This window comes from Nelumbo nucifera, chromosome 6, assembly GCF_055504915.1.
Source record: "Nelumbo nucifera cultivar China Antique chromosome 6, China Antique-T2T, whole genome shotgun sequence".
NCBI lineage: Eukaryota > Viridiplantae > Streptophyta > Magnoliopsida > Proteales > Nelumbonaceae > Nelumbo > Nelumbo nucifera.
This window is the reverse complement of record NC_142654.1, coordinates 35413280-35433981: the sequence shown is the minus strand read 5'-3', so window position 1 is coordinate 35433981 and position 20702 is coordinate 35413280. Positions and strand designations below refer to the sequence as shown.

At 39.5% G+C, this 20702-nt stretch overlaps 1 protein-coding gene across 3 annotated transcripts in view; it reads right to left on the bottom strand.

Moving 5' to 3' along the window:
* The window catches only part of LOC104606481 (protein SPIRRIG-like), a 37659-nt gene extending 27048 nt beyond the window's left edge, over nucleotides 1-10611 (bottom strand). For 2 of the 3 annotated variants that reach the window (XM_010271711.3, XM_088889523.1), the window contains exons 1-6: nucleotides 10020-10345; nucleotides 1961-2030; nucleotides 1771-1856; nucleotides 1193-1328; nucleotides 1019-1075; nucleotides 97-276 (exon numbers count right to left, since the gene is read on the bottom strand). In XM_010271711.3, coding sequence (XP_010270013.1) covers nucleotides 97-276; nucleotides 1019-1075; nucleotides 1193-1328; nucleotides 1771-1856; nucleotides 1961-2030; nucleotides 10020-10198 — 708 coding nt within the window. In that variant the 5' untranslated portion in view covers nucleotides 10199-10345. Of the gene's footprint in view, nucleotides 1-96; nucleotides 277-1018; nucleotides 1076-1192; nucleotides 1329-1770; nucleotides 1857-1960; nucleotides 2031-10019 lie in introns of all 3 variants that reach the window. The other variant, XM_010271710.3, reaches the window with a different exon arrangement.
* Between the last annotated feature and the right edge of the window lie 10091 nt (nucleotides 10612-20702).

Below are 20702 nucleotides of genomic sequence, written 5' to 3'. Positions count from 1 at the left end.
CATAATTAGACACTTGAGATTAAATACCTAACAAGAATCTAACAGAGTAACCTGTATCCATCTTCTATAATGCAAGCAGACAAGAAAGAAAGCTACCTCAAGCCTACGAACATGTGTGACATCCTCCCCATCATGGCCTTTTGCAACTGACCTTGATTCTTCTGAGTTGGATGCTATTTTCCTTTGGCTCGCCTCATCCAGGCTAAGAAGTGCATTGAGAATATGAATAAGACAGCACAGTATCCCAGAATCAAGGAGAGATTGTTTGTCAATGGTCTGTGGACATACAGAAAAGAAAAAAAGAGAGATTCTTTCAAAAATTGAATGAAATATAACATATAATATGTTTATAGGCTTATCCTTTCTATACCTAAAGTCACCCCACTCATTAAGCCTAAAGCACAAAAGAGCGACAAACAGATGTAAATGCAACATGTCAAGTTACTAGAAAGTTATTGCCTCAATAACTTTTTTAATCAGCTACTACCTAGATAAGTTAAGTCATTTTACTCTCTGAATTGTAACTTTTTCAGAGAATAAAAAAACAAATGTCTTCCATAAACAAAGCTCAGAAATCTCTTTTGTGAATGGGAAACCTACAATAACAATAAGTTGTTAAAAAAACCTCAAACCTGTTCTTGTCAACTGACTTCAGTCAAAAAGAAACAGAATGTAATTCTTCACTCATTCTAAGGTCTAATTGGAGGCATCTAACTGTCATAGTTTACCAACCAAAAAAATGGCCTATCTTACAATTATATAGCAATAGAATGGCATCTCTATATCATTCAAAGATCTCAATTTTCATACAGGAGCACTCAGTTCTAGACAGTTCATAACCACCATGAAACACTAAACTTTATCACATCAAGTCATCAAGCAGTAAGTTGGTTATGCTTGGACCATTCCAATAACAACAGAAGAATAACTTTTTCAAAATTACTATTTCTACAAACAAAGACAGAAATGAATGAAAGTGATTAAATATGTTTGTCAATTTGACAGAGATTATAGGTACCCCAGATACAAGGACTTCAACTGCATGTAACAAATTTGAACCGGGACAAATGTCATCCTGCACAGAAACAATAAATTAGATCAATTCAAGCACTTCACATTACATGAAACTACATACAAGAAAGTGTTACAGGAAATTGGAGAAAACAAGATAAAAGCATCTAAAAAGACACACCTTTGTGACTTCTGAGAAAAACCTCAAGACTGTCCCAACATCCAATGATCTTGTCTTGTTACTGATTTTCAATTTCTCAATATCTGTTACAAATGCTCTTCCCACAACAAAAGAGAATATGTGTGTTTCAACTAATCTGCAAGTCATTAGCAGTTTAAAATTCAGTTAACAAGATTCACTCAGAAAAAGTCATAAATATTCAGAAAAATCTACACACACACACACACACTAAAACACGTTATATATCATGATAAGGCTTTTCCATATGGGGCTATCACTTAGTGTAATGGTAAAATCTCTGGCTGGCAAGTGTGAGAACATGTTTGAGTCTGAGAGTGGCCACTTTGTGCAAAAAGAAAAAGAGCCAAAGGTTAGGACTGCTGACTGTGCCCAGCCTACCCCTCCCAAGACCCCAGGTAGCTGGGACCAACATTGGGTAATGGCATTTTTATAAGCCAAAATCCTGAACTTTTGAGCACATTTACATAAGCAACATGGCCCAGATAAGGCAAATTTCTCAAAAATATTGCATAATATGGAACAACAGGTAAAAGAATTAGGTAAAGAAAGATGCATACATGCTAACTAATTGAGCTATATTTGTGTATTGTTTCGCTAATCTACAGAAAACATATACAGCCATGTTCAGTGCCACTTCTTTCTCCTGCATGGAAGATTTACAGCAATTAGCACCCATAATGTTTGTGAAAATGGCATATATAAAAAGAAAAAAATAAATAAACCTCAAATATCAAAATAACAGCAAACCTTTTCCGAGCTGGATGATCTGAACTCTTCCCAGAATCTCTTGAAGTCTGACTCCAGTTCATGCTTGTCTCTGTGATCACAAACACATTTTACAAGTGCCTGTTAACGTAACACATTTGAAAAGAATGTTTGAGCAGAACAAAAGTTGGATTTATTTATAACTAATCTGATATTGAAATGAAGTAAAATCAATCTGAAGTTTTTTTTTTTTTTGATAACTAACAAAAACTTTCATTACGAGATATTAAGAGAAAAAGATACAAGAGGAGGGGTAAAATCTCTTAACCCTCCCTAAATCAATCTGAAATATTGACAGGGATATTAAGACAAGGAAATGAGCAAGCTTTGTATAAATAATTTAAGAACCATCAAAAGATTTGTGAAGTTTGACCTCAAAGATATGTAACACTAGATAATAGAATGAATAACCGATGTACAAATTACCCAGAAAGAAATAATGGAAAATGATGGCATAATGCACAAAAAAGAGCATATCCTTCTGTAAATACCCATGTCAGGCTATAAAGAAACAAAATCAACAAATATTTTATTATATGTAACACAAGAAAGGGCAAACACAAAAAAAAATAAAAAAAAAAAAAGTGTACTGATAAGGACCTCTTTCTCTACTAATGATGTGTAAGGAATTGGCAAAAATTGGCTGTTTCATCCTCATCAAGGGTAGCAATATCTAGATCTTGGACCACCCTGGTATCCTAGCAAACCTAGAACCTTCAGGGATTTGATGCATCTTTAGAGATACAAGGATAACATATTAACCATTTTTTTCTGGCTCGATAGGAAATAGTGACTACTAGAGCAGAACTGATGGCTTATTTGCAAGGGCTAAGGTTGGGAAAGCACGGCCATAGCTGTACTACAGCAATCTAGTGATAGAAGGGGACTCCAAAGTTGCAATGGAATAGTTTAAATATAATGAAAAAGGGGTCATGAACTCACAGGTATGATACAAGGGAGGCAAAAAGACTAGTTGAGGAGCTGAGGGCGACTTTCATGTGGACACATAGATCAGCCAATGCTTTTCCAGGCAGACTGCCATCGCTAGGAGTAAATAGAAGTCAAATTTTGCGGGGGATGGTTACTCAAGGGAAATATGTAAATTGTTAAACGATAACAATCAAAAAGGAGGCTACCAGACCAGGAAAACTAGAGACAAACCAAATGTATTTATGTAGGGGATGGGTAGCAAGAATTAGCTTAAGTCTGGGGTGCTTGGCACCTTAGGTCTGTACTATATCAAAATTCTTTTATTCAAATTTATAAAGTTTCAACTATTACAAATATTACCAATCAAAAAGAAATATAGGAGCACATGCACACCACCCCCATCCTGGAAAATAAGGAAAGGATTTTTGGGGGGGAAAAGTTAAAAACTTGATAATTAACTGACCTTCTAACCTTGTCAGGGACTACTAACCAAAGAGTTGTCATTATTCCTTCTGCAGTAAGTCCTAAGAAAACATTATAGAGCTAACCTATAAAGGGAACATCAGCTCTCCCAATTCCAACTATTTGGAATCCTGTCCCACCATTGCCCCCTATCAAGATCTTTTCTGTCAAATTGTAAGTTTTTTCTTTACCAGCAACTATAAGTACTTTTTTTTTTGAAAAAAGTTAACTTTATTCAATAAAGGGAAGGTACATGAGGAGATGTACACAGAGATCAAACACTCAAAGAGTTATATAGGCAGAAAACTATCACTAAATAAGTAATCCCTGTGAGCACCAGATTTTATTTGGTCAAAATAAGTAATCCCAGAGTTATACAGTAACTGTAAGTACTTACATCTTTCCTATTCAACCCACATTTTCTTTGGTCTTCCTCTCAATGTTTTAAAACGTGGAAGCGTGACGCGAGGCATGCCACTACCTAGAGGTGTGAGGCTTAGTTCAGAACGTAAGAGGCGTAAGCCTCCTTAAGAGGAGAGGAATAAAAATCTCATTTTTCCTTAACTTCAATAAAAATCTCTTATATTAAGAAAAATGAAGATGCATAGCACTAGTTGAAAGGGGGGCTGGGGGGGTCTTGGGGACGAAGCCCCCCAGCCAAGGGAAACCCCCGGCCCACTTTCTTTCCCCTTATCTTCCCTTCCCTTCCCTTTCCTTTTCCTTTCTTTCTTTTTCTTCTGCTTCCCTTTCTTTTCCTTTTCTTTCTTTTTCTTTTCTTCTTTCTTTTTTCTTTTTTTGTCTTTCCTTTTCTCTTTCCTTTCTTTTTCTTTTCTTCTTTCTTTTTTCTTTTTTTGTCTTTTTACAAGAGGTATGCATGAGGCACATGAGGCGCACGCCTCTAGCATGCCTCATGGAAAAAACGTATGAGGCGTACGCCTCAAAGGTGTCAATGCCTCTGGCATACGCCTCAAGGCGTTTTGGGGGTGCCTCGCCTGGAGGTTGCCTCCAGGCGTACACCTCCCACACCTTTTAAAACACTGCTTCCTCTTGCTCTTTCAGTGCCTTCTACCAATACCAAAACACTTCTTTTAATAGGTAAAACCATTGGCTGTCATAGTTGTCGAGGCATCACCTAAATGCCTGCCTAAACATCAAAAGGCAACTAGACACCCTTGACTGGGTGCCTTGCCTAAACGCCTTGACTTATGGCAACTAGGCGCCCAAATAAGCAACAAGGCACCTACCTAGGTGCCAAAAAGGACAAGGTAAGAACATTATTATAGTATCATTTATATTACTATATATTACTAATATGCATGCCAATAGCCTAATACATTCTATTATATACTATATATGTCATTTATCTGTTGTTTGAAAGTTTTACTATTCAAATTTAAAAGATCCAAGGGTTTTACAAAGAGAAAAGGAAATAAGGAATATATATATATATATATATATAAAAAACAGCAGCTCTACCCTTGTTCCTTTTCTCTTTTACATTCTATCTTAAATTTTATCATGTAAAATTATAGCCTTCTTTATTAGCTTCTTTGATATGAAACTGTCTTATTATATTAGTGTTGTTTTTGAAATTATAGAAATTAATATATTTTAATACTATTGTCCTACATATGATGATTTGCCATTTTTTTTATAAATGAATGGTATTTTATTCAAAGGAAACAAAGTGATGTTACAATACAGACTGCCCGAGGAGAGGCACGAGCTAGATGATGATTTGCCATGTTTTGAGAGGACTTATAATGTTCTTAACAAAGAGAACTGTCATTTTTCAGTTAATATTCATGCTGAATGGTATATAAAACTAGGGAATTAAACAAATTTTAGTTTTTTTTTTTTTGATAAATAACAAATTTTAGTTTTTTTTATGAAATTCTTATCAACTATGCACCGCCTACGCCTAGGTACCCCACTGTCACCCAGAATGGCCTAGATGCCTTGACTACTATGTTGGTTGTCTATGCACATAACCAAACCTTCTCAGTAAACTATCTGTCAAGATGGAAAATGCTTGGTTTGAAGAAAAGGAGTTGATTCCTCTGCTTATATCAAAATGGGCGGATTTTAAGGTGGAGGTACCAGCTCTTACATCTTGGCAAATAAGATTAAAGGGATCAAAGAGGTGCTGAAATCTTGGAAAGTGAATCATCAAGGAAAAACAGAAGTGGAAAAAAGAAAGTGCCTAGAGGTAATTAAAGGACTGGATTCAGCTGAAGAAGTGGGTCCCATTAGAGAGGAAGATAGAAGGAAGAGACTGCTAGCAAAAGTGACTCTAGATTCATTAGCCTACAAGGAGGAATTAAAGTGGAGGCAAAGAGCCAAAGTTAAATGGCTTAAAGTGGGAGATAAAAACTCCAGTTTTTTTTCACAAAATGGTAAAAGCAAGGAAAAGAGTAAATCAAATTGAGAAACTTGAATGGGGAGAGAAAGTGGGTGAAAACTGGACAGAAATGAAGCACATTGTCACGGGTTTTTTCTCAGAGTTGTTTAAAGAAAACTGGGCAAGAAAGCCCTTTCCAGAATAGCTTACTTTCAAAAGTCTATCAGTGGATCAGCAGAGGGAGTTAGAAGCGCCCTTCACAGAAAATGAGATATGGCAGGTAATTAATAATATGAGGACTGAAAAATCCCCAGGGCCAGATCGTTTGACAAAGATTTTCTATAAACAGTGCTGGGAGGGGGTGAAAGGAGATCTATTGAAGGTGTTCCATGAATTTCACCAAAATGGATCATTGGTTAGAAGTCTGAACAGCACTTTCATCTCCCTTATTCCTAAGGTGGAAGGTGCAACAAACATGAAAGGTTTCAGGCCAATTAGTCTACTAAACAGTTTTTATAAAATTCTATCCAAAGTCCTTGCAGAAAGAATGAAGAAGGTTCTTAGTGTGGTTGAGGATAACCAGTTTGCGTTCGTACCGGGTAGGCAGTTGTTGGATAGTGTGTTGGTGGCCAATGAGTTGATTGACTCAAGAATAAGAGAAGGTAAACCAGGGCTAATTTGTAAGCTGGACTTGGAAAAGGCATATGATCATGTAAATTGGAAGTGTTTGGATTTGGTGCTAGAGAAAATGAAGTTCGGACAGAAGTGGAAAAATTGGATTAAGGTGTGTATTTCCTCTCCAAAATTCTCAGTTTTGCTTAATGGGCACTCCATGGGATTCTTTAAAAGTTCAAGAGGATTAAGACAAGGGGATCCCCTCTCCCCTCTTCTGTTTATATGCATAATGGAAGTTCTAACTCTATTTGTGCAGAAGGTGGGGGTTGAGGGTCTATGGAAGGGTTTTGAGGTCTCTCTGGGTGGGGAAAGTGTTCAGATGCTGCAGTTCGCCAATGATACTCTGTGTTTCATTGATGCAGACGTTGATCAGCTGAAGATTCTCTTGGGGGTGCTTAGTTGGTTTGAAGTGGTTTCGGGACTGAGAGTAAATTGCACCAAAAGTAGATTGATTCTGGTTGATAAAGTGGAGAATCTCGCAGAGCTTGCAGAGATTTTACCTGGTCAGATTGGATACTTGCCTATCTCCTATCTTGGCCTTCCTCTTGGAGCTAAATGCACCTCTACGGTGGTGTGGGGTCCGGTGGTTGAGAGAGTGGAGAGGAAGCTTATGTCTTGGAAATCCAAGTACCTGTCACTGGGGGCAGAATCACATTACTAAAAAGCTCCCTTTCTAATCTTCCGGCCTGCTTTCTATCTCTTTTCCCAATTCCAGTCAAGTTGCCCAAAGAATTGAGAAAATCCAAAGAGATTTTCTTTGGAGGGGCTGGGAGGAGGAAAAGAAATGTCATCTGGTTAACTGGGACCAGGTATGTTGCCCTAAGGAGAAAGGGGGCTGGGAATCAGGAAGCTTAAGTTGTTTAATAAAGCTCTCTTGGGAAAATGGATTTGGAGATTTGAGAAAGAAAAAGACAGATGGTGGAGGAAATTAATTGCAGCAAAATATGAGACTGACGGTGGGAACTGGGTAACCACTAATCAATTGAATTCTTTAGGTTGCTCACTGTGGAAAAAATTCATGGAAGTTCTACCTTGGATGAGTAGTGGTCTAACTCCAAAAGTGGGGAATGGGAATAGGTTGTGTTTCTGGAGGGATACTTGGTGTGAAAGTACACCCCTGGCTGAAGTATTCCCTCAGTTGTTTCAGATTGCGGAAAATCAGAATGGATCGGTGCCCAGTCAATTTGAAGTGAGTGGGGACACTATTATTTGGAGCCCTTCTTTTAGAAGGTCATTACAGGACTGGGAAATTGGGAAAGTTGCAGATCTCTTGGGGCGGCTTCACAGGCAGTCCATTGACTTGTCGTTTGAGGACTCTTGGATCTGGAAGTTTAGTGTGGATGGTAGTTTCTCGGTTAGCTCTTTTGTGGAGGTTCTAAATGAAGTTGTGTATCCTAAAATTCCAGTGGTGAAAATTTGGAACCCTTCTGTGCCTTCTAAAGTGAATGCTTTGGTTTGGGCTGCGTCTCTCAACAGATGCCTTACGAAAGACTCCCTGGTTAGAAGGGGTGTTCAGATTCAGGACCAGCTGTGTGTTCTTTGTGGAGATATGGAGGAGAATGGCAGGCACCTATTCATTCACTGTTCGATTACAGCTGCAATATGGAATCACTTTTTATCGGGGGTAGAGCTGCAATGGTGTATGCCTAATTCAGTTCTGGACATGATATGGAGTTGGGAGCTGAAGGGTGGTTCAAAATTGGCGAAGTGCATTTGGAGTGTCATGCCTGCAGCCATCTTATGCACAGTCTGGATGGAAAGAAACAGAAGGATCTTTCAGAATAAGGCCGCTAGCATAGATTGCTTGATTGCCTTTGCATTTGGAAAGATAGTTTCCTGGGTGGTGGCGGCAAAGGACATTCAGGCTTTTGTCCTTTGTTCTCAGCTGAGATCTAGGATTTTTCTTGAGTTATGATGTATTGTAGGTGTTAAAGTGAGTTTTGTTGGCTCTTTGCCTTAGAGGCCTGGGTTGTAATCTGCCACTTTTGGCTATTTGAATAAAATTTTACCTTATCTTTTTCAAAAAAAAAAAAAAAAAAAAACCTTCTCAGTCAACTTTCCTTCACATTGTTGCCAAGATGTTCCTTCTGTGCATGCTCCTTTGTAGTCTTGCCCATCCATCACAACCATACTCATTTGTTGGACATGTTGTTTCTTGATTTGCCCACCACCTGTTTTTTTCTCACTAAGCAAGAGAAGAACACCACACTGAGGCCAAAAAAAAAGTAAAACAGAAACCTCTTACTTATTACAGCCCAGTCCTGCACAACCCCATTCCAAGCATTCTTTCTCTACTCCATTTATTCCAATGAGTCAGCTAGCGTATTAGCACTCCTAGGTGTCTAATAAAATTTTCCTTTGTCCCATATAATGATATAAACATGGCTGGTCTTATAGCTGTCTAATAAAGTTTTCCTTTTAGTCTCATTGACATATTCCAGTCTCACAACACATCAGATGCACCTCTCTAGTTCAATCAACCCACTCTAATTCTAAGGGCAATCACCTTCACTTTTTCTCTCATTGACTGATCCAAGGTACCAGAAATAGTTAGTTTGGGCTATCTCATTATCATCAATCTTATTTATACATTTGCACCTCCACTTTTACCATGATTTCAAATATTGCAATACATGTATTCTTTCTTAGCCCAAGTTCCATGAATAACAACAAAATTAACAAACTTACACAAGCACTATCCACGTTATAAAAGAAAGTGAAATGAAAAACACAGATTTGTATATTTTACACGTATTAGTAAATCAAAAGTGAAAAACTAAGATCATTTGGTGTTGCCACTGACTTTTACAAAAAACTAAGCAAACCTACAGTACTAATATTAACTAAATAACTAATACAAAGAATATGAAAACCACAGAAGTACATAAATAGATTGAATATCAAATATTTGTAATATAACTAGTATCCATTCTATTCAATCATGTGATTTGCATAATTAACAGGGTCTATGCAGTATTAGAAACCTAATAATGCCTACCTGGCTTTAAGAAGTTCAAATAGTAAGAATTACCACTCATTTGGATTGAAAAATCTTGAATATCATCTTTATCTTTTCAATTGATTACTTGCAATATTATCATTTCTATACAACTATTCAGAATAGTCTTCAAAAAAAAATCTTTTTGATTAATAAAGTTCTCAAATCACTTTCTGCTACTTTAAAATCCAATACTGCAAGCTCCAAAGAGCTATTTGCCATGGCTTTAAAATCCACCTCTGCACTTCAACAAGCTCCAAAGAGATATAGTATAATAAAGGAAGGATAAAGTTACTTTAACATAACAATAGATAATACAATCACATAACGATCTCAGATTTTATTCTCTTCTCAATCTAGCACCATCCCTTGAGCTAAACTTGGGGAGTTCAAAATTTATGATTACCGTCTATTCTCATGTAGCATCAAATTTGGAAAGGGGAAGTCAGTTTTTTTTGTTCAAAACCTAGTAAAGTTTGTGTCCAAGGTCAGTCAACCGTACAAAATTAACCTTCCCATTGCTTACATTCTCCGAGAAATAAACCAAGGAATAAGCAATGCGCTTGTAAGTTTGTATTTAATTAAGTCTTTAGTCTTCACAGAGACGAAGATGAGATGCAAAAAAAAAGTCGAACCTTCCAGGAGACGAGGACGATGAAACGAGTTCATGTTTGGCCGACGGTACAGCTCCTCCACTGTCAGTAGCTGCGGTTGAAGACGAAGATGCAGAAGGATATTGCGATAGCCCAACTTTCTCTTTGAAGTCCTTAAGCAATGTAACCCATTTCATCGTTTTCCGAGATGATTGAAACATGTGAAGTTGTCATCCAAGGAAGGTCGTCATCCGATACATCCCCACTTCCAATAAGCGCCGTAGATCCCGACCTACCAGCACGATCCAGAACGATCTCAGAGCTCCATATATTACCCCAATTTCTTCACTAAAAAATCCCAAACAGTACACTGAAATAGATTAATCCGAGTTCTTGAAGAACAGATCGAACTGATCCCGTCCAAATGGATCAAAGATTAAGAGAAGCAAGATCTACTTTCTCGTGTTTTGCTACTCTAACATTTTTCTTCTTCAGCTGCCTTTTTTTCCAAATTTCTTTTATTTTTCTTACTGAAAAGAAGATTTTTGCTAACAAAACGCGACTTCCGTTGAGAAAGAAAGGTGAAGGGGAGAGAGAGAGGGGGAGAGAGAGGCAGCGCTGCCAATTTTCGGACGATCCCCCGCGCCTTGTTTCACGATTCTATATCTCCTTTCAACTCCTTTGCCACGTCAGGGTGGGATCCACGACTTAAAATTTCCACGTGGCATTTCGTAACTAAAGGAAGTTGACGTGTGAACCCCTCTCTTTTTTAACCTTGCTTTACTTCTTTGTTATGGAAGTTAACAAGAGAAGTTCGTTTGTGGGCTTTTGATCCGTTTCGCCGCTGGTCTTGTCTTTCTCATTACACATTAGTCATTCCCTGACTCCCTGTAAACCATTTTCATCTCCGCTGTTTTTTTCCTTTCAACACGAGAACATCCGGATCAGACCGGATGAACCGGAGTACGCCGTGCTAATCAAACTGACTACACCGGTCCGAGCAGCAAGACACGAATTCAGTAAGATTTCACCCCCTGAATTCATTCGCAGTCTCCGGAGAACTCCGAGACCTGTGTGTAATGCCTAGTCAAGTCCTGGAATGCTAATGCCATACTTAGAAGTTTGAAAGAGAAAGAAAAAATTAACTACGTGGGACCTAAGTTTGAACTCCTCCAAATAGCAACTTGATCAATTAAAAAAATTTCAGTATTTTTAGGATAAATATATTTTCGGAATTAAATTAATGGTTAAAAATTCTTTTTTAGAAAGCGATTCTAAATAAATCAAGTGGTGAAAATAGACTTAGATATTGACCAAGCACAAAAAATTTTAAATAAAGTATCATTAAATATTGGCAATCACAATGGAAATATTAATTATATGTTATTCTTTTTTTTTCGAACAAATAATCGTTATTCAATACTTGTTACTCAAGACTTGGTCATGGAATGGTGGCCGAGATATATGTTTTGTATTGCTCAGGGAATAGTCATAAAATGTTCAATAGTTCGTGTTAAGTAGTTTTTATTTTTATAAAGTCCGTTGTGACTTGTGACTGAGTCCTTGGGGTAATCTAATTTATAAATAAATAAGGCTATGTTTGATTTGAAGGAAAAGGTAGGGAAATGTAGGGAAATGCAAGGAAAAGAAGGGAAAAAAAGGGCAATTGATGGTACGCGATCTGGAAGCTCCTAGCTGGAAGACTATTTGGAGGCTAGTCATGTAGTGAATTGGCTCGAACTGCAAGGAAATGAATCAGAGAACCCGGGGTGGCTAACCTGGCGAGGTCGCTCCGATGGTTAAGTTAGTATTGTGATCTTGGTATCAAGCTGAAAGCTTAAGTATAAGGGAGCTAGTGAGCAAGTAATCACACGTACCTTGTGCTAGGGGATTCAAAGTCCTTATATAGTTGAACTGTCATGAGCCCGGAGGAACCTCTCCGGGATCTTCAGGGTGAGCAATAGGAGTCTGTTCCATTTCAGATGGTGGTTAACGTGCTAGCTGATAAGGCTTATCGCTTCCATCCGATTCAGGTGGGATGAGGATAAGTCTCATAGTAATGCGGTATAATCCCGAAAGGCCTAGGGATAGCTAGCAAGCTTCTAGAATCCACCGTGTTCCACCTCGGCACATGCAGCTACCGAGGTCCCCTGACTCTAATTCTGTCTGAGGTGACTAAGGTGTCCAAAGTGGCCCAGAGTGTCGAGGTGGCGAGAGGTGTCGAGTCATAGCCTGGCTAGAAGGTCATGTCCATGTGTCTTCTATTCATTAGGTTGGGCCAAATCACCCCTTATCAATTGCCCCCCACTCCCCATGCTAGGGGTCCCGACCCGGTGTGGGGAGTTCATGACAAGGCTAGGTGGAATTGGCCCGAATTCTATCGGTTGGAAGAGTGGTTCTTTGGTCAGACCAGACTGACTCGCTTGGCTCGACTGGGATAACCTAGATCGTGTACCAGGGACGCACGGACGTCACGCGGCTTATGAACTCTGCAGATGCCAGAGCACGCGCTCAATTGGTTTTAATCTCGATAGGCGTGCAGCTGATATCCACGAGAGTCGTTGGATCGCCCAAGATCTCGACCGTTGAACCCCAGACAATACGGCTATAAATAGGGGCACAGAGGGGCCCATTTTTCTCACCACACATCGCGTATCCAAATTCTTAGGTCATGCATCTGTCTCCAGGTCGGTGCCACCTACTCCTATTTTGTCGAGGTCGCTCCAATCTCCACTTCGGTTCTTAGGTGAGTTTGTTTTGTCTTCGATCTTCATTTCTTGTTTGCCTTTTCCAAGTAGTTCGCAATGTCTAGTATTAGCACTGGCAACCTATTTGACTTGAGTGAGGAGTCTGCCGGAGCCGAGGTGGGGACCTTGGCGCAGGCTGAAGAGTCTCAACCCGCTAAGGTGAATGCCTTAGTGTGGAGTTCAGACTCCAACCCGTCCAAGGCGGGCATAACTCTACAAGAACGCGAGGCTTCTAGTAAGGGGGCCTCCACTTCGTGCCAGACTCGGGGTTCGGACAGTTTCGGTCCTTCCATGATGATCGCCGATAGACTCCTGTCCCTGGTAGCTTGCTACAAGCTCCCTGACGACCTTGTCTATAGTATCCCCTTAGGAAGGTTTCCTTAGAACCACGGTTGCGACAAGATCGTGGTGTTCGAGGAGCAGCTTGTGGCTGGATTGCATTTCCCACTTCACCCCTTTATCATCGAGGTCGTCAAATTTTTTGACATCGTCATAGATCAGCTCCACCTGAACTCGATCCGCAACATTATAGGTACCATCTCCCTTTTTCATGACTATAACCGACCCTTGACCCTCGACATTTTTTCTTCAATTTGTTCTATAAAAATAACTCCGCCTGTGTCTCCCCGACCAGGTTACAAAATTTTGCACAACTTCCCAAACAAAGTCCCGGCCTGGAAGAAGCGCTACTTCATAGTTTGTAACATTGTGGGTGGCCATTTCCAACTCACTAAAGGCCCACCATTCAAGACCCTAGCATCAAGTTGGACAAGGCAACATAGGAGGAAGTCCGTTCTTGGGCGAAGCTTGGGTTGAAGCTCGAAAACTTCGTGTCCGAAGAAAATCTCATACAAGTCGGGTTGAGTTCTCCTGGTAGGTCGCCACCTTGGTGCACACACTTATCACTTGGACTTGTCCTTAATCATTTTGTCTAACTCTATTGTTACTCTCCGCAGGTACTATGGAGGAAATCCCCGCTGGAAAACTCTTTGGGATCATGAAGAAGGGAAAGAAGAGGAGGGCATCCAAGAAGGCTCACCCCTAGGAGACTGTTGCCCAACCTTCCAAGGATGCTATCGTCACTGAGGATCCTCTGGTGATCAACCTGGTCGAAGAAGACCGGGGGAAGGATTCCCTGCCCGCCAATCCGAGGAGACCACGAGGTCCGAGCTCCAAGCAGCTCGTAGAGCCAGCTCGTCAGGAGAAGGCTCCGAAGCACCACCAAGCATCATGGACCCGAGATGCAACCTTCAGAAGAGCAAGGAAGTGATTTACGAGGCAGAGATCGCTAAGCTTTCTGAGCTCTCCATCGGTGAGCTCGAGTATAAGGCTACCAATCATTGCAAGGTGGTATGTGTCTGTACCTCGAACAAGGTTCTTCATTCTCCTTTAATATTTGGGGCTTATTTTCTCTTTTTTGGCAAGCAAACTCCATTATCCACGCTCTAGTTCGAAAGTCTAAGGTGCATCTGAAGTGGGCCTTGCAGGCTGAAGAATCCTTCAGGAGCATTTAGCGCGAATTGGACTTAGCTCGTGGTCAAATTCATAAGTTGGGGAAGGATGCACGAGCTCAAAAGGAGCTGATCATGCTACTGAGGGAAGAGAAGAAGAAGCTCAAGGAGGAGAGGGAGGCTCTCGAGAGGGAGAAGGAGAACCTCGAAGCACTCATGAAGGAGTGAACGAAGACCTTCGATGACGCGATCAAGGATGCCAAGGTCCAGGCCGTTAAGGAGTATAAGTCTTCGGAGGAGTAACGCAAATTACTGATCGAGACCGGTACAACGGCCACCGCAAGGGCTTCAAGCTTAGCAAGTGGCTGACACAGCGTGAGTTCCCCAAGCTCGACCTCAGTGCTATCACCATGTCCAAAGTCATCGAGGAGATGGCCGGGGAGGCTGCCAAGTACCCAGACTCTAAGGAGGAGAGGACCTCGGTGAAGAGACAACAGAGGATGGAGACAGAGATGCTGCTGTCGAGGACTGTATGGAGACTGACCAGCCTGCTGGAGTTACTGTTGGGGATGAGGAGCCCCACATCAATTGATGTTTATCTCCCTCTTTTCTTAGACCCCCCATACATATATAATGTCCCGAGCCTCCGAGCTCAGCTAAGTAGATGTAACTCTTTTTTTTTTGCTTGTACTTTGAACCCCTTTTCATTAATACAATGTAGTAGTTTCGAAAATCTTTGTTGTGCAAAATTTTTCCAAGTATGGATTACTCCCGAAGTGTCGAGCTGACGAGCTAGGCCCGAGTAGGAATAACCCAATCTTAATGTACGCCAAAGTGAACAAACACTGTAGGGTATATGCCCGACTTGCCTACACACGAGCTACTTTTTTATTTTCCCATGCTAAAGCGACTGGGTTCTTGGTTGCCTATGCCGAAGTGACTAGTTCTTAGGTTGCCCATGCCGGAGAGGCGACTAGGTCTTAGCATGCCTATGCCGAGCAGGCGACTATGACTTATCTACCCATGCCGAAGAGGCGACTAGAACTTATATTGTGCCAAGGTCTTTTGTCAGCTCGACACCATAGCCCTTAGGCTCTAGGAGTGACTTATAGTCCTTTCTCCAGCTCGATGTCCTTTTGACCAGCTCGGTGGTCTTGTGGACTTTATAATTTTTTTGGTCGTATTAGAGTCATGAGCTCATAGATAATACCTCCTTAGGTTGTCAACGTTCTAAGCTCGAGATACTTGTTTCCCTTCCATAGTCTCAAGATAATATGTGCCCTCTCCGAACACTCGTCTCACTCGGTACGAACCCTCCCAGTTCGGTCCAAGCTTACCTAGCTGGGCTCAAGTACCATTACCTTGCAGAGCATCAGGTCACCAACTCAAAACTATCGTCTTCTGACCCGGGCATTATAGTACCGAGCTACCCACTGTTGGTAGGCCGCAGTCTGGATATAGGCCAAGTCGCATACTTCTTCGATCAGGTCTAAGTTGGTCTGGAGCTCTTCTTCCGTGCTTATTAACCTCTCTGCCAATGCTAGGAACTTCGTGATGTTCTTCGGGCAATTTACTCCGACGTACCATCTGAACTCCTTGTGTGTAACTCCCTTTCGTGCTGCGATGAGGCATACTACTGGATTGAGATCCGGTATCTGCAGGCACATTTCATTGAAACACTTGTTGTAGCTTCGAATTGATTTGTTTTCCCTCTACACCATGGCCCACTAGTGATAAAGTGGGCCATGAACATATCCATGAACTGTGCCCAACTTTTGATCGAGCCTGGCGTGATGTTCTTGTACCAAATCTCAATCTCATTCATCTACTACATATCATGCTAGAAATATTAGTGATGGTTTTGATCCAAATTTGTACCTAGATACGGGTGCCTCGACTCACATGACCTTTGATTTGAGCAACCTCAATTTACACTAGTTCATTTACTCTCTACTCAAATAATCATTCTTTTATTTTGAAGGATATTTATCATCCTGATATGTGCAAGAATATGCTCTCCATTTCTTAGCTTGTTAAGAATAATCTTGTTTATTTTGTGTTTCATGATGGTTATTTCTTGGAGAAAGATCAACTTACGAAGAAGGCTCTTCTTCATGACACTAGTAAAGATGGGTTGTATCTATTCCCTATTGATCAAGTTGCTAGCTCTGAGGCTCAAGTGTTGATCAGTGAAAGGACTACTTTAAATAGGTGGCATGCTCATTTAGGTCATCCTAGTATTCATCCTTTTTAATTAGTTATTTCAAAGTTTATTTTACCTTCTTATTCTGATACATTTTTCTAGTAGTTGTGATGCTTGTCGTTCTACTAAAAGTCATCATTTACCTTTTTATCTTCTTCTTCTCACTCCTCTACACCATTAAAAATTTGATTTTGTCAGATGTATATATAGGGCCCTGCCCCAATTCTTTCACATAATGGATTTCAATACTATGTTTTATTTGTTGATGATTTCATTTGGTTCTCATGGGTGTTTCCTTTTGTAAGAAAATTTGATGTAATTGATGCCTTTCTTCATTTTAAACTATATGTTGAAAACTTGTTTAATTCTAAAATTCACTCTTTTAAATTTGATTTGGGTGGTGAATACCACTCCCTGGCTAGATATCTCGATAATTTTGGCATCACTCATCGTCTTAAGTGTCCCCACACTCATGCACAAAATGGGTTAGTAAGGAGTAAACACTATCACATCATCAAAACTTCCCTCACCTTACTAAAACATGTTTCTGTCCCTTTTGCCTACTGGGATGAAGCGGTATTCGCAACTATATTTCTAATTAATCGCATGCCTACACCTATTCTGGGTAATCTCTCTCCCTTTTAATTTTTATTCAATTCTAAGCTTGATTACACCTCCCTATGGGTCTTTGGATGTTCTTGTTATCCACACCTTCAACCCTAGAATCAACATAAATTTGACAATAGGAGCACTCGTTGCATATTCCTTGGTTATAGCACTAATCACAAGGAGTTTAGGTGTTTGGATTTGACTACAAGTCGTCTATATATATCTCAAGATGTTTTCTTTAATGGAGTCTTTCCTTTTGCTCACCTTGACTCTAAAATTACCACCTTCTCAAGATGTTGATCAACCATCTCCGGTTTTAGCACTGCCACCACCAATGTTTCCGCCTCAGGAGCTCTCTCCTATTGCAACGCCCCTTAATTAATCAGCTCCTCTTGCCTTCTAAAATGAGTAGTGCACCTTTATCTACTGATGATCCTTCATCTCAACTTCCTACAATGGCCTCTCCAACTTCATCTTCATCTAAGATGCCTACCTCAGTGAATCCATCATACTCTATAGATTCTCTACTCAAGGAACAACTTGTCCATGATATATCACAAACAGCTCATTGCTCCACTTCAGTTTCGAGTGCCTCAATTAATGTTAGCCTTCATCCCATGATTACATGCTCTTGTGATGGAACTAGGAAGCCTCACATTCCCTATGCTTCTAAGCACCAATTATCTGCTGCTCATGTTGCTAAATGCATTGATACACTCAATGAACCGACCTCATACTTCGTTGCCTCCAAGCATGAGCATTGGCGCCATGCCATGTCTCTTGAATATGATGCTCTCATTTGTTGTGGAACCTAGTCCTGAATTCCAGGCCACTCTCACATGAATGTTGTAAATTCTAGATGGATATTTAAAATTAAATGGTGCACCGATGGCTCAATTGAGCATTACAAAGCCAGGTTGGTTGCTTGTGGGTTCACTCAACAACCGGATATTGACTATCTTGATTTTTTTGGTACCAACTCTGACCCCTCACTCTTTATATACAGGCATGCATAAGTGATTGTATTCTTACTTGCCTATGTTGATGATATACTTGTAACGGGGAATGATCTTAGAGCCTTTCAATATGTTATATTTGTTCTTCACAATGAATTTGCTCATAAGGATCTCGATGAACCTCATTATTTTCTTGGTATGGAAATCTCAAAGCACCTTACTAGCTTGTACATCCCCCAACGCAAATATCTTTTAAATCTTTTGAAATGAGCTGATCTTGTTGGTGCCAAACAAGTCCTCACACCTATGGCATCTTCTACTTGTCTCAAAGATGCCATAGGTGTCAAACCAAACCTTACCTATGCTATTAACAATGTTTCTCAATTTATGAATTTCCTTACCGATCATCATCTCATGTTGGTCAAGAGAATATTGCGACATTTGAAGAATACCATTGATTTTGGTCTTTTCTATTCTTATTAATCATCTCTCCACCTTACTATCTTCATAAATGCATATTAGGTTGGCTCGATGACTGCTGATCCACTAGTGGGTCTAATATTTTCCTTGACTCCCATCTTATAGCCTGGTCCTTAAAGAAACAACTTATGGTTGCTAGATCTAGCACTGAGGTTGAATTTTGGTCCCTTGTTGATACTATAGCTGATCTTGTTTGGCTCCAATTACTACTAAAAATCTAGGGATCTCTTTGGATTCTTCTCCCGATCTTTGGACTGATAATATAGGTGCCATTTACCTTGCCTCCAACCAAGTTTACCATGCTCAAACCAAGCATGTAGAGGTAGATTTTTATTTCATCAGAGACCGGGTACAAAAAAATCAACCTTTGGCCAAGCATATTAGTTCAAAAGACTAGTTGGTTGATTTGCTCACCAAGCCTTTACCTTGGTCCAGTTTCCTTGAACTCAAACACAAACTCAATGTGTTATATGCCACTTGTTGAGTTTGAGGAGGCTTGTTAGAGAGGATAAAGCCATGCCAACTACTGTTGTGGATAAATCCATTCCTTAACAAACTACAGAGTCTATATCTATCGATGACTCCTTGAGATAGCTCTCATCTCTCCCACTTCCTATTTGAGATATGTATCTTTTAACAAGCATGACTCTTCTATATGTATTCTATATCAAACACACTTCTTGTAATCACACACACACACACACATTTATTAATAGCTCATTAATTTATTCATATAATGAAAAAGCAAAGGAGTAAGGTAAGTTATATCATGTTGAAGCTTAATCTTTCCAAGGCATACGGTAGAATTGAATGAGAGTTTTGATGGTAGTGTTATGTTATTTGGAATTCTGTGAGGCTTTGATCAATTTTGTCAATTGATTTATGCCTGCATTTCTACTTCATAATTGATTGTATTGATAAATGGTGACATGAGGTCTTATTTCTCTTCCTCTCGTGCATTGAGACAAGGGTGTCTATTATCACTCTACCCTTATTTTCTCTGCCTTGAAGTCATCTCATCAATACTGACTACTTTTTTAGATTCATGTGTTGCCTACATGGCATTTGTTTTGGCAAAACAGGGCTTCCAATCAATCATCTATACTTTTCTATGATATTCTCCTCCTTGACAAGTGTTCATGAGCTAAAACTTAGTTATTAGTTTTAGTGACAATAGTCGTTGGCTATGACTGCATCTGACTTCTTTCATTAGTGTACAACAAATGGGGAATGCTGAAAATATATTTGGTGCAATGTTCACTATAAATTGCAATGAATTTGAAAAAAGCATTTGATAGCATGTACAATATTATTATAAATATGACAAGAACTAGCTTGAGTTGAGATGCACTTCAGGATTCTTGCTTTTAAAGGCCAATTGGGGCTAAAGGTCCCATTTGGAAGAACTTAATGCCCATTAAAAGAAACTCAATTCCGAATTTTTCACCAGAGCTTGCTTATATGTGGGTTGAGACTTTGAATGGAGCTCACCAACCTCATCTCATGAGGCCAAAATCAGCCATAGGAAAGCCCTCCTAACTAGGCGTGCACTAAAAGTGTTTTGGATTTATATTATAATGTTTTTAAAAACAACTCTTACTTACTTAAAACACTTCTTTGGATCAGTTTTGTTTTCCATAACCCTAAGCTCAAAATTGAAAGTTAATCCAAATATATCACTAATTTCTATTGTTTTAGACAAAAGAAATAACACTTACTCCTTCCAATTTAAATTGCACAATTGCCTTATTCACATGTGGTAGACCTCTAGGAGAAATCACATAACAAGTTCTTTCATCATTTCTAATCCGTTGAGGGCTATTTGATAACAACAATCAATTGAATTAAATTGCTTATTAGTTTCTAATAATGCAAGCTCCTTAATTACTAAATGAAAATGTTAGGGTTACTACTTCATCTTAAACATTTCACCATTTGATTATCTTATCTACTAAAAACAGACAAAAAATCAATTCTGTTTAGCTATGTATTGAAAAAGACAAATTATATACGTGATATATATATATATATATAATTGTTCTGTGGAGTCTTAAATATTACATTAATTGGAATACTATGTATTGGATGATTTGAACCATTCTACCAAATGTATATAATTGTCTAACTACTACTTAATTTATGCTCCAAATCATGTCAACCTATTAATCCAAATAAGATTTTTTTTTTTTTTGGAAAAGGCCCATTGGCAATTCATTCATCAAGAGTGTTCAGTTACATCCCTTTGTAAAATAGGCTCTAGAAATGTTGGTGTTGAAGGC